We start from the raw sequence: 14275 nt of genomic DNA on the forward strand, positions 1-14275 counted from the left end.
TGGCTCTTCATTACAAAGATGTAGAAAAAAAGTGTGTAAAGAAGTAGGAAAAGGTTAGCTAGTAGGGCTCCAGATGGGCTTAACAAAAATGATTCACTCCTACTGTGCAACAACACAATTTTTAATGCGTCAGTCTTTCGGACTGTAATTGATCATCTCCAGCACAATACGTTCTCAATTATTTGTTTCTTGAAGCTCTCCCTGCGGTGGCTTTAATTCAGACACCGACCCACCACGAAGATGGCTGTAGAATTATCAAGCAAAATATGGAAAGAAGAAATATTTCTGTTCCATATGTACGCCGGAAAGATGATGGACGACCTTTCTTAATTATATATTTGTGGTGTCGGTTCTTTTGGACATATTCTAAAGAACACACACAATTTTGAAACAGCAGCCACTATGAATTAAGAAACAAAGGAATTACAGACATTCTCTGCTAATGGGCAACGGGGAAAGTAAAAAATTTGTGCTGGGCCAGGTCTCCTCCTTACTTGGCAGATACGCTGACCACTGTGTCATCCGGACGCAGTGGTCAACGCAACTGCACGGGCTACCTTAGCACGCCTCCCGTCAGACCCAAATTCTCGGCCTATCCACACAATACGAAAGTAGTGCCTTTTGCTCATTGTCCTCATCACTTGCAGCATTGCGCGGATTCCTGTAAGAGTCCGAGCCTGGTGTGCATTCGCACTGAAGAGATCATTGGCCGTCCTCACATTAATTATATGTATGTGGTGCCTGTTCTTTCGAAAATCGGCTAAATTCTGCAAGTAATGAGGATCATGGGCAAGAGTCACTACATTCTTAGTATGTGGATAGTTTGAGGATTTGGGTCTGAGGGTGGGGGGAGGGGGAGGGGCGTGCTAGGCGCAGTGATCAACGCATCTGCCTAGTAAGCAGTAGACCAAGGTTTGAATCCCGTTCTAGTAAAAATTTTCATCCTCCCCCACTGATTTAAATCAATGCACACTTGCAGCTAATGTCTATACTTCCTTTGTGTCTTGGTTCTTAATTATATTTAAAGGAATATAGCTGCACATGAAATTATTAATTTAAAGGTCGAAGCCAGTGGTTTTAGGTTGGCAATTGAACATTACGAGTCGACTGGATAGGGCTGTGTCCAGTGATCGACTTCTTGAAACGGTTTTTATAGTGTGAACTTCCGTTATACCGATCCACGGAGTTAAAGGCACCGAGAAACATTCACTCACTCTTTTTTTGGATATGTCTTCTCAGCACTTCATGTTTTATCTTAAGTGTCAAACATACGCTTTACGAACAATATTTCGGTTGAAATTCAAAGATCATCTAATAAGCAGAAATGGCATTGACTTTCTATCAGTTGGGAAAATAAGCGAACATTTCATGCTAAGTTCGGGTAATAAAGCGATGTCAGTGTAGGCAAAAGATATTGTAAAACAACGTTACAACGTCTGTGGAGAAAGTTGTGAGTGAAGGTTTTCATGAATCAAAAGTGGAAATAAACGAAGTACTCGAAAAGGTTGAGAGAGACAGTGAGTAATTTGGTTTGTCAATTGATTAGAAAATGATCAAGATCATCATAATTGACAGTGGTGAGTCACTACCACTTACTCATATACTATCAGAATATGAAGAAGTTGATAATTTGTTCAATGATTCAGAAAAGCAATGGCTATACACAATAAATACAGCATAGAATTACTCTGGGTAGGGATGCTTCATTTAGGCTCTGAGCACTATGGGACTTAACATCTATGGTCATCAGACCCCTAGAACTTAGAACTACTTAAACCTAACTAACCAAAGGACATCACACAATACCCAGTCATCACGAGGCAGAGAAAATCCCTCACCCCGCCGGGAATCGAACCCGGGAACCCGGGCGCGGGAAGCGAGAACGCTACCGTACGACCACGAGCTGCGGACGAGAGATGCTTCATCGAAGCTCACAGTGACTTGAAAAGGCCGAGCCCGAACCAGACATACCATGTCGATAGTGCTGAAGTCTCTGTTGTTTTTAGTTTTTCTGTATGGGGTGAACATCTACAATACCTGAAGCGGACTGCAAAAGATCCTTTTGAGATGTCGTTGTTGATAATATCATGGATGGACAAACGACAAACAACAAATCAGTACTTGGAGAACTCAGGGCAGAGAAGAGGCTGTCCAGTGCATGTTTCCAGCGAACCCTGCAGTTCTTTGGTCATATAATTCGATGATAGGAAGGTAACTTGGGAAAGACGATCATTCAAGGCAAAGTCGAAGGGAAAAGATTGGAGCATAATTCACCGAGATGATGGATGGACCAAATAAAGGATAAGACAAACCAAACATGAAGCCAGCTACTTCGAGATGGAGAAGACAGGGCACCATGGAGACAGACCGTTAAATGATTCATGCGATGGGTCACCAACTTTCAACTATAAAAAAGGAAATGTGATGAGGATGCTACAAGTTGAAAGTTATTAGTCCGCAGCTCGTGGTCGTGCGGTAGCGTTCTCGCTTCCCGCGCTCGGGTTCCCGGGTTCGATTCCAGGCGGGGTTAGGGATTTTCCCTACCTCGTGATGACTGGGTGTTGTGTGATGTCCTTAGGTTATTTAGGTTTAAGTAGTTCTAAGTTCTAGGGGACTGATGACCATAGATGTTAAGTCCCATAGTGCTCAGAGCCATTTGAATTTATTAAATTTTGGAATGGTATGATATAGTTTTCGCTTGCGGACATTAAATGGAAACTGTCTGGAAGTTGACCGTCCGTATTTCGTTAAGTACTTATGTAGTAGAGATCCAGCACGCTGTTTGCAACCCTTTTCCAACGGTTATGGAAGACGTCGAAAATGACAACACAATACAACACCGAGGAGGACATCGAACTGTACTGACTCCCGACTTGGCAAGCAGTGCTTTCTCGAGTGGATGAGTGACTTCGATCACCGCTCCAGCACTTATGTACAAATTAATAAAGGAATAATAGCTACGCCCATATCATTCATGTAAAGTGCTGAGTTGTCTTAGAACCTCGGATCGTGTTGGCAAACCGGCGCTTCAACGTTGTATGGTCGATTAACATATTCGTGCGTATATACTTTCCTTCGAAGAAGGTGATTTTCCAATACAAAGTGCTCAGTTGTTGGAATAGATTCATGCAGAGCATTAATACTTCTCACGCTGCAGTTGTGAACACGTACTTGCAGCGAATTTGTGAGTTGGTATAGTCGATTATTTGTCGATAGGCTCACGTCTGCTTCCTCTACGCTTGATTGTACCAGTGTTCACTATTTTACTTACAAGGGAACCTCCACATCGCACCCCCCTCAGGTTTAGTTATAAGTTGGCTAAGTGGATAGCCCTGGAAAAACTGAACACAGATCAATCGAGAAAACAGGAAGAAGTCGTGTGGAACTATGAAAAAACAAGCAAAATATATAAATTGAGTAGTTGATGCGGAACATAATTAACATCAAGGACCGTTTGAGTTGATGAACGCTGTGGTCCCGTGGTTAGCGTGAGCAACTGCTGAACAAAAGTTCCTTGGTTCAAGTCTTCCTTCGAGTTAAAATTTTAATTTTTTATTTTCAGTTTATGTGACAAACTCTTATGTTTTCATCACTTTCTTGGGAGTGATTATCACCTCCACAAGAAAACCTAAATCGGGCAAGGTAGAAGAATGTTTGTACCCATTCGCCAAGTGTACAAGTTAGGTGGGTCGACAACATATTCCTGTCATGTGACACACATACGCACAAGCCGTCAACAGTGTCGTATGGAATATATCAGACGTGTTTTCCTGTGGAGGAATCGGTTGACCTATGACCTTGCGATCAAATGTTTTCGGTTCCCATTGGATAGGCACGTCCTTTCTTCTAATAATCGCACGGTTATGTGGTGCGGTTGCAAAACACAGACACTAAACCTATTACAGTGAACAGAGACGTCAATGATCGAACGAACAGATCTTAACTTTGCGAAAATAAAGAAGGTAAATTTTTCACTCGAGGAAAGACTTGAACCACTGACCTCACGTTCCGCATTTGCTCACGCTAACCACGGGACCACGGCGCTCTTGAGCTTGTACAGTCCTTGATGTTGCATATCTTGCGCATGGACTACTCAGTTTGTATATTTTGCTTATTATTTCATAGTTCCACACTACTTCTTCCTGTTTTCTCGATCGATCTGTGTTCAGTTTTTCAAGGCCTATCCACTGTGCCAGCTTATAACTAAATCTGAGGGGGGTGCGATGGGGAGGTTCCCTTGTTAGAGACAGCGTCATGACATTGCTGTCAGGCAGTCAACTTTGTATGTGGGTCTAACAAAACGATCCTGTTCCGTAGTCAGCTCGCTCCCCCGACCTGGTATTAGATAATCGGTTGTACACCTACATCCATACTCTGCAAAGCATTGAGAAATGTATGACAGAGCGCGCTTCCCATTGTAGCACGAATTATGGTTTCTTTACGTGACATTTAGCAACGGAGCGTGGGGAGAATGACTGCTTAAATGCCTCTGTGCGCGTTGTAATCAGTCAAATCTCCTATTTGCGGTCTCGACAGAAGTGATACATAGCTGGCGGTTACACATTACCTGATCAAAAGTATCGGGACACCTCTTAGTGAATAATAATACGGACTATGTCCATCCTTCACCTAAATGATGGTTTGAACTGTGCTGGGGAACATGATGTGTCCGATGTCAGTGGAGGGATGCAGCCCGTTTTTCCTCAATAGCCGAAACCAAGGAAGGTAGTGATTTTGGACGCTGGGGCCTGGGGAGAATTCGGCGTTCTAACTCATTTCTATGACGTCCCTTTGGGTTCAGGTCGGGACTCTAGGCAGACTAGTCGATTTCAAGGGTGTTCCTGCCTCACAAATACTGCTTTATGACAAGGTACATTGTCATTCCGATACAGAGTTATCATCTCTGAACTGTTGCTCTGCTGTACGCGGTACACAGAGCTGTGAAACGTGTTCATATCGTACCGCATATAGCCTTTTCTGAATAGAATTAAGTGATCACACCTTAACTGGGAAAAACACCCACATATCGTGACACCACGTCCACTGTACTTCACTGTTGGCACTACACACGATGGCAGGCAATCGGCTAACCCAAACACTTACATCGGATAGCCACAGAGCAAAGCGTGATTCATCACTCCAAATCATTCGTTCCCAGTCATCCATTGCCCTGTCGCATCGCTCTTTACACCACCTCAAGTGACCCTTACCAATGACTGCAGAAACAAGTGACTTATGACGAGCTGCTGGGCCACCTTACCCCATTCTTTTTAAGTCTCTAAGCACTGTTACTGCACTATATCGACTGCTGACAGCACTTGGGAACTCACGAGTAATCGCTTCCGTTGATTTCATGCCATTTTTTTTACAACCACGATCCGCAGTGCTTGGTGGTCCTTGTCTGTCATTACATGAGGTCTTACTGGTCTTGGTTTGGCTGTGGTTATTGCTTCAGGTCGCCACTACAGACACATCACCAACAGTCGACTTGGGGAGCTTTAGAACTGTTGAAATGTTAGAGATAGGTTTGTTGCTCAGGTGACATCCAATGATTAGTCCACATTCGAAGTCACTGACCTCTGCTGATCAACCTGCTTCTCTGCTGACAACACAACACTCCCCGCCTTCTTTTACACTGACCTCTCATGAGGCCTAGTGGTCAGTTCCGCATTACACAGGGGTGTCTAGACACTTCTGATCAGATAGTTCATATTTCTCACTTTATTGCGAGTCTTCAGAATTTCCACGATACTCCGCCTGTGGTCAAACGAAGCTGTGGTAATTCGTGCTGCACTCCTTACCATACGTTCAGTATCCCATGTTTTATTCGACATGTGTGCCTCACACTTTAACAATATTCAATGAAGGGTCACACGAGAGTTTTGATAGCTGTCTCTTTTGTAGATTGACTGTATCTTTCCGGTATCCTACCGACGAACCGTTGCTACGACTGAGCGTATGTGATCGTTCCATTTCGTAAGTCCACAAACTCAGTTATTTATAAGAGATTACTGACTGGAATTGTGATTCATTGATATTGCAATCATTGGATAGTAAGTTCTTTTGTTTTGTGAAGAACACAGTTTTAGATTTCTGAACACTGACATTTTTTGCAGCACTCTGGAATCTTACCAGTATCTGTGCAGCTTCCTTTTAGGTGGTACCTCATTGCAGAAAGCTTCATCATCTGTAAAAATCCCTGTCCACATTTTCTGCCAAGTTATTATATATAGAAGGGTCGCGAACGCTGTCTACATGTGTCGACAACTTTCCATCTCAAAACGAATAAATCTTGAAACCATTTAAAATTTTTTCGATAATCTATACGACCGTAATTATAGTGTGAAACACAGCTTGTGATCGGATTGAGGATGTTTTGGTAGGAAGAAAGTATTATGTTATTTCGGACGGAGAGCCATTGAAAGATGCAGAAGAAACTTCAGGGACATCTGAAAAGTCTTGTAAACGAGACAGCTGCCGAACGTGAAGAGAATGTCGTGGCTGAAATTCTCTCTGTTCGTGACTCTGTTCACCAAGGGAATTTTTTAGTGGATACGACAAAACTCTGTGCGACTATGTCAAGTCTACATCGAAGCCCAGAGACGCCACTCTGAGCAGCGGTAGCGAACTTAACACAATTTTCCAGCTGTATAGATTAACACACATATTATAAAATATGTGTCAGCTTGGATTATATCTCCGTAGGAGAGAATCGACAAACCTAATATTTTCCAATTATCGTCCATAACTATGCATAGGTGTAGGTGATACCCTACTCTGAGATGTAGAGACTGAGACAAGAGAAAAAATCGAGGCATATGTTTCTCGTCTCGGGTTCTCACTGGCTCTTCCTTCCATAGTTCATTAGTCTCTCTGCTTAGATACCAGCACATTTTCAAGGGAAAGATAAAATAAATCGAGTGTCGATACACTTCAAGCAGAACCTTACCCAATCTTGTGGTGACATGTTACAGTAAGTATGCACAATAATGTAGGCGAATTCAAATTTCTGTATTAACTTATCTTTTATTGTCGTCTTCCACATTTGCTTACAGAATATTGACAAATTATTTTGTATTCGCGCAATGGTGCCTGCCGTTCTATGTATGACGCTGACAGATGCCGCTGACATACGTACACTCATCAATTTCAGATTTCTTCTCCTTTTTCCTTTGACGATATAGAATCAGGTGGCAGCAGCGTTATATTTAATCAAGTGAGTTACTGCAGAACGAGCCAAAGTGAATACATAAACGCTATTGCGGATCGCTAAAAATAAACGCGTTAGTTTAGGATACCGCCGGCATAGGTACTAGGTGGTATATTAAAGCTTCAGAAGTTTGAATTTTGCGAGTACTTGGTTACGAGAACACTGAAATACCGCTAGGCGCCTCAAAATTGTCGTTCTCGTATCACTGTCACAAATTCCTGTGACGTGAATAGTTTGATTAGTAGCTGATGGGCATATTACCATCGTCGTTTTCCGGATGTTTGTGGTTTTGTGATGACTGATCTTAAACTCGGGGAAATTGCTGCAGAAACGCACCAAACGTTGCAGCAAGCTTTTTAAAAGAAATTGTTTACGTCAAACATAGACTGGTGTAAGCGTTTCAAAAAAAGGGATCATCGATTGATGATGAGGACTGTTCTGGTCGGCCATCAACGAGTATCACTCTAGAAAATCTTCAGGAAGGGAGAGATCTGATTCTGCAGGGCCATAGACAGACCATTCAAGATCTTTACATCATTTTGGAAATAAGTTACGGTGGGACGAACTGGATACTAGAAGGATTGCGGAGAAGTTTGTGCCACCACTGATTCAAAACGAACAGAAGCAACATCACGTGAAAGTCTGCAAGTAATTTAAACAAGTCCCTTCTCGTCAGGCAGGCAATATACAGTTTTGTCACTATGTTGTAAGACCTTTTTCAGAGAGGAGATGGGGAGAACATTTTCCACAGAAATGTCGTAGGAACGACTAAATACTCCACCAGCGCTATGCACGGTTGCTTACGGCCTATATTTTCAGGAATCTTTGACCAAAAACGAGATATTAGTAAGCACTTAGGTGTCCATGGCGTGCCAGTTTGATTAAAATCTTTTGGGTGTTAGTCTGCGTCGTTATGAAACACTAAAAAAACTGTAAATCCGACATTTCAGAAGTTTAACGATCCTGAAGATGACCGCTACAGAGACGTTTGAAACACCGGTTTTGTACTTGCTTTACTGCTTCATAATGAGGCGATTTGTGCACAAAATGATTTCTTTGAAAATTATGGTCGTTCGTCAGTTACCATTCCTAAGAGATATAGTTTAATGTGATTCTTCCTCTCCCCCAAGATGAAAATAAAGTTTGAGAGGCGAAGGTTTGATATAGAGGAGGAAATTCAAGGGGAATCGCGGAGGTTGACGAACACCGAAACTAACAAAGAACGACTTTCTGCATGTGTTTCGAAAATGAGAGAAACGTTTGCATCAGCGTATTACGTCGCAAGGAGACTCATGTGAACGTGACGATGGAGAAAAAGATCTAGGTAAGACGTAATAAGTTTAATATAATTCAGAAATTTTTGATACTATCTGGTACACAATGTGATTAAAAGTATCCGGACACCTGGCTGAAAATGACTTACAAGTTCGTGGCACCCTCCACCGGTAATGCTGGAATTCAGTATGGTGTTGGCTCACCCTTAGCCTTGCTGACAGCTTCCACTCTCGCACGCATATGTTCAATCAGGTGCTGGAAGGTTTCTTGGGGAATGGCAGTCCATTCTTCACGGAGTGCTGCACTGAGGAGAGGTATCGATGTCGGTCGGTGAGGCCTGGCAACGAAGTCGGCGTTCCAAAACATCCCAAAGGTATTCTACAGGATTCAGGCCATGACTCTGTGCAGACCAGTCCCTTACAGGGATGTTATTTTCATATAACCACTCCGCCACAGGCCGTGCATTATGAACAGGTGCTCGATCGTGTTGAAAGATGCAATCGCCATCCCCGGATTGCTCTTCAACAGTGGGAAGCAAGAAGGTGTACCATAACAGCAACGACTACGAATTTTACTGTTGGCACTACACACGCTGGCAGATGACGTTCACGGGGCATTCGCCATACCCACATCCTGCCATCGGATCGCCACATTGTGTACCGTGATTCGTCACTCCACACTACGTTTTCTCACTGTTCAATCGTCCAATGTTTACGCTCCTTACACCAAGCGAGGCATCGTTTGGCATTTACCGGCGTGATGTGTGGCTTGTTAGCAGCCGCTCGACCATGAAATCCTAATTTTCTCCCCTCCCGCCTAACTGCCATGTTATCTGCAGTGGATCCTGATGCAGTGTGGAATTCGTGTGTGGTGGTCTGCATAGATGTCTGCCTATTACATATTATGACCCTCTTCAACTGTCGGCGGTCTCTGTCAGTCAACAGACGAGGTCAGCCTGTACGCTTTAGTGCTGTACGTATCCCTTCACGTTTCTACTTCACTATCATATCGGAAACAGTGGACCTAGGGATGTTTGTAAGTGTCGAGATCTCGCGTACAGCCATATAACACAAATGACACACAATTACCTGACCACGTTATCACGGTATAAGTGTATATGGGGCCACTTATCACGGGATAATTATATATTTTTATAATTATATTTTCTGATTTTGGTTGGGGGTCTTTAAATATTGTGGGCTAGCATGAGACTTAATTGACCTGTACCGCGATAACACTCGTACGGACATCGCCTGCCCCGATGTACGTACGATATAAAATTTTTTAAACACAACGCGCGACTCACCGCCTTCTAATAGATGGTTTGCGTGAGCGCTGCTATTTAGGAAAGAAAATAGGTTTAGGTTAGGTTAGTGTTTAACGTCCCGTCGACAACGAGGTCATTAGAGACGGAGCGCAAGCTCGGGTTATGGAAGGATTGGGAAGGAAATCGGCCGTGCCCTTTCAAAGGAACCATCCCGGCATTTGCCTGAAACGATTTAGGGAAATCACGGAAATCCTAAATCAGGATGGCTGGAGACGGGATTGAACCGTCGTCCTCCCGAATGGAAAGAAAATAGACGTATTCTTACGCAAACTGTAAGTATTAATATGAGTCTCAGAGGCTACTGGTTATTTACGTACCAAATTTCGCAAAGATTAACTGAGATATTGCGGTGTTTATTGCATGGAATGATTTTGAACATTTCTTGTTCATTATTTGCAAGACAAAACTGGAGAGAATCTCGTCTGCCACTAAGCGGCCAACATGGAACATACTGAACTCATTCAGTACTGCCGGCTGGAGTGGCCGAGCGGTTCTAGGCGCTACAGTCTGCAGCTCCGCGACCGCTACGGTCGCAGGCTCGAATCCTGCCTCGGTCATGAATGTGTGTGATGTCCTTAGGTTAGTTAGGTTTAAGTAGTTCTAGGGGACTGATGACCTTAGCAGTTAAGTCCCATAGTGCTCAGAGCTATTTGATTTGAACCATCATTCACTACTGTGAATTTTAGTAAATGAAATCTCTCATAACTCTTTTTAACTTTGAAATTAGTGAAAGATCAAAACTGAGAAGTCTCTCGCATTTACATTTAATATTATAAAATGCATTATCAATTATAAAAGATAGCGTAATGGCCGACCAAATGCTGCTAGGGAAGAAGAGTTCCCCGCAACTCGAACTTCTGAAAAAACTTGGTTAATGAGAATTAATGGTTGCGATCATGAGAGGTGACAACTAAGTCAATAATACACACTTTCTAATAACAATTTCTATTGTATTTTGCAAAAATACAGAAAAAACATACATTAATTATCATCCAGCGCTACAATGGCGGCCTACCTCTAGACGAAATAAAAACGGGAGAGAGAGTTCAATCAAAGCATTGTCTCTGATCTTCATGGCCTATGTTACACACAGATTATACAAAAAGCTGTTCGTTGCTAGTTACATCGATATTTGATAATAATAATTTACATTCTTTACTATTTGTTATACATCACGCAGACGTACTTAGTCTTAAGATAATTTATGGTTCACACGTCGCATAAAAAACTTTTTTTCCCTTTCTCCAAATGTCCATTTACGTGACGACCGTCACAACGTTCGAAGTCCGTGAGTTCCGCGGAGCGACCTATTCTGCTCTCTGTCGATGCCTAATGACTACTGAGGTCTCTTATATGGAGTACCTGGCAGTAGGTGGCAGCACAATGCACCTAATATGAAAAACGTATGTTTTTGAGGTTTGTCCGTATACTTTCGATCACATAGTGTATATATGACACGGCTCGTATCAACAAGAAGAAGAACGAAAAGGAATTTTAAAAAATCCTGTCACCACGAATCAGATTGTTCGTGAAAACGTCGGATAAAATCATGACAGATGTTCTGCACTAATACCGAATTTAACTATCAGTTTCTTTAATACAATCGTTGGAGCATAATGATTACGTAAGAGGTGAATCACAAGTTCGGTCTGTCGCTGACTCGTGTACGTCCTATGCGTCAGCTACTGTTCGTAATCGCTTTTCGCCCTTTTCTTCATTTCCCTTTCTTCTCTGCCGAAGCTCTCGCTTTCACTCGGTACTTTACTTTTTAATCTTTTTGGATTCCTTTCGACACGAGCTTTCCTTTGACTTGCGTTTCCTATAACACGAAACATTTACGAGCCATATGAGACGATATCTTTCGTTATTTTCTCATTTTCCATTTAATATAGCTATTCACTTATATTACGACGAATGTTATTATTGTGTCATTGTAGTTCGTAATAGTACTCCGCAGGCTCTTCATAATGAAGCTCTGGCTAAACGCATTTCGATGCTGTACTAGTTTATATCATTGCACAAGTCTAATGCGTAACAATGAGGTCCATATGATGGCATCACAGGCAAAACAAATACTGCGCGACAGACACGTACAGACACGATCCATTCGTTGTGGGCTCAAGCTCTGTTTATGTATTACTAAATCTGAAGATATTGTCTCACATAAGGAAAATCGAGCAATGAGCAAATAGACTTTCTTTCTTCAAAAACTTTCGATTCAGTCGAGTCTTGCTTTTCCAAGTTATTTAGTTAGTTAGATACGTCTTACATGGATCATTTGAACGATTCTTTTATCGAAATGCTGTTGCTTGGTCAGCTAACAGGATATGTATATACGTTTAATGTTGACATAAATGAGCATATTATTACTTTCAGTCTTACTCATACAGCTATACTTTTTTTAATGGCTACTAGTTTTTAAGTAGAAATTCATCGATGAAACAGAAGGAGTTGTCCAGGACGAACGATTTTAAGTTAACTGTAAAACTTGCTTGGCTTCCTATCACACGTTTTATGTCGTTGGGAAAATGATCAAAAATTTTTGTTGCTGCTTATTGAACTTATTTCACAGCCACTGACAGCTTTAATAGTGGACAATAAAGATCATTTTTCCCTCAAATGTTGCATTTATGGACATCGCTGTTTATCTCAAATTGTAATAGATTATTTTTGTCGAATTTCGTTAACGGATATCTACATTGTGAGGTCACAGTTAAAATATCTACCTTCTTGAAGAACTACCTACATGGCGTCTGTGAGCGAACACCACATATTATTCTAACTGCTCGCTATTATTCAATCAATACTTTCTTTCTAAGTGGTGAGATACCCCAGAGAATTATTTCGTAGGATGTTACTGAGTGGAAATATGCAAAATGTTTGTTTCCAAGATTAGGAATTACATCAAGAACAAAAGTAGCTGAACTTAACTGTCTGAGAAGCTTAGTCACATGCTTCTTGTAGATCAAGTTTTCATCAACATGTACAACCAAACATTTGGAGCGCTCTATTGAACTTACTGCCAGCTGCTCATGTGCTAAATCGATTCTTGGTATGACACTATTTATTGTGCAGCAGTGAATGTAGTATGTTTTCTTTTTTTTTCAAAATTTATGGAAAGTCGATTTTTCAGAGAACAGCCTAATAATGCTTTGGAATATATCATTTCCCAATTCTTTTGTTGTTTTTCCTGTAGTTCGATTTGTTATAATACTGGTTTCGTGTGCAAAAAATACTAGTTCCATTTGCTTAATGTTTAGTGGAAGCTCATTCACATATAGAAGGAATAGGAGTGGACCAAAAACTGAGCCCTGTGGGACTCCCTTTGTGACTTATTTTCCTAGTCACTAACATTTTCTTTCTACTCTTCCGACACTGTTTGAGTAATTCAGCATAATCTTTTGCATTCTGTTTGTGAAATATGAATCAAACCACTTGTGTGTAAAGCCATCAGTTCCATAAACCTTGAGTTTTTTTAAGAGAGTAATTGATTTACACAATCAAACACCTTGGGAAGATATCAAAAAATACTATCTGTCGATATTTTATTATTTGAAGCCTACATTGTTTGACGAGTAAATGCATAAATAGCATTATCACTCGAGCTACCTTTCTGGAATCCAAAGCGTGATATGCTACGTAAATTGTTTCTATTTAAGTACGCAGCTACTCTTGAATACATTACTTTCTCGAATACTTTTGAAAAACATATCAGCAAAGATGTTGAACGATAGCTGTTTAAGCCTGTCTTGTCACCTTTCTTATGAAGTGGTTTAACAACAGCATATTTTGACCCATCTGGAAATATTCCCTGTGCCAGTGATGCATAGCACATATCACTAAGGACATTGCTTATTAAGGTGAAACAACTTTTCAGAATGCTGGTTGAAATTTCATGAGCCTCACATAAGGTTTTTTTTTTTTTTAGAATTTTTCTAATTGTATTAATGCCATTATAGAATACTGGTGCTAATTCTAGTTGCTTATAGTTTGCGGAACTACATTTTTAGTATATGCTCTTGCTTTGTCAAGTGAAACATTAAATCACAAATTTGCTGCTACGTTTAGAAGTTGATTGTTAGCAATAGTTGCAACTTGTGAATTACCGGTCATAACACTGTCATCTACGAGGGTCACTCCAAAAGAAATGCACACTATTTTTGTAAAAATACAGTTTTCATTCTGCATGTGTGAAAGTTTTACAGTGTGTAGATACATCCTTCCCGCTTGTTTTCGAACTTAGTTCAATCTGTTCCCGTGAGTGACGCCGTCACAGCATGTCTTGAAGATGGCTGCTACACTTGACGTTCGTCAGAGGCAACGTGCTGTCATAGAATTCCTGTGCTGTAAAAACGAGACAGTGGGAAACATCCACAAGAGGTTGAAAAAGGTATATGGAGGTGCTGCTGTCGATCGCAGTACAGTTAGTCGGTGGGCAAGCAGGTTACGTGGTGAAAGTGGGC

The 14275-nt window shown here is 41.4% G+C and overlaps 1 protein-coding gene across 1 annotated transcript in view; it reads left to right on the forward strand.

Moving 5' to 3' along the window:
- Positions 1–1549: 1549 nt before the first annotated feature.
- The window catches only part of LOC124712257, a 243834-nt gene continuing 231108 nt past the window's right edge, over positions 1550–14275 (forward strand). Inside the window, exon 1 of the mRNA XM_047242551.1 lies at positions 1550–1577. Within this exon, the coding sequence (XP_047098507.1) occupies positions 1550–1577 (28 nt within the window). The remainder of the gene's footprint in view (positions 1578–14275) is intronic.

The sequence above is a fragment of the Schistocerca piceifrons genome, chromosome 8 (genome assembly GCF_021461385.2).
Source record: "Schistocerca piceifrons isolate TAMUIC-IGC-003096 chromosome 8, iqSchPice1.1, whole genome shotgun sequence".
Lineage (NCBI taxonomy): Eukaryota > Metazoa > Arthropoda > Insecta > Orthoptera > Acrididae > Schistocerca > Schistocerca piceifrons.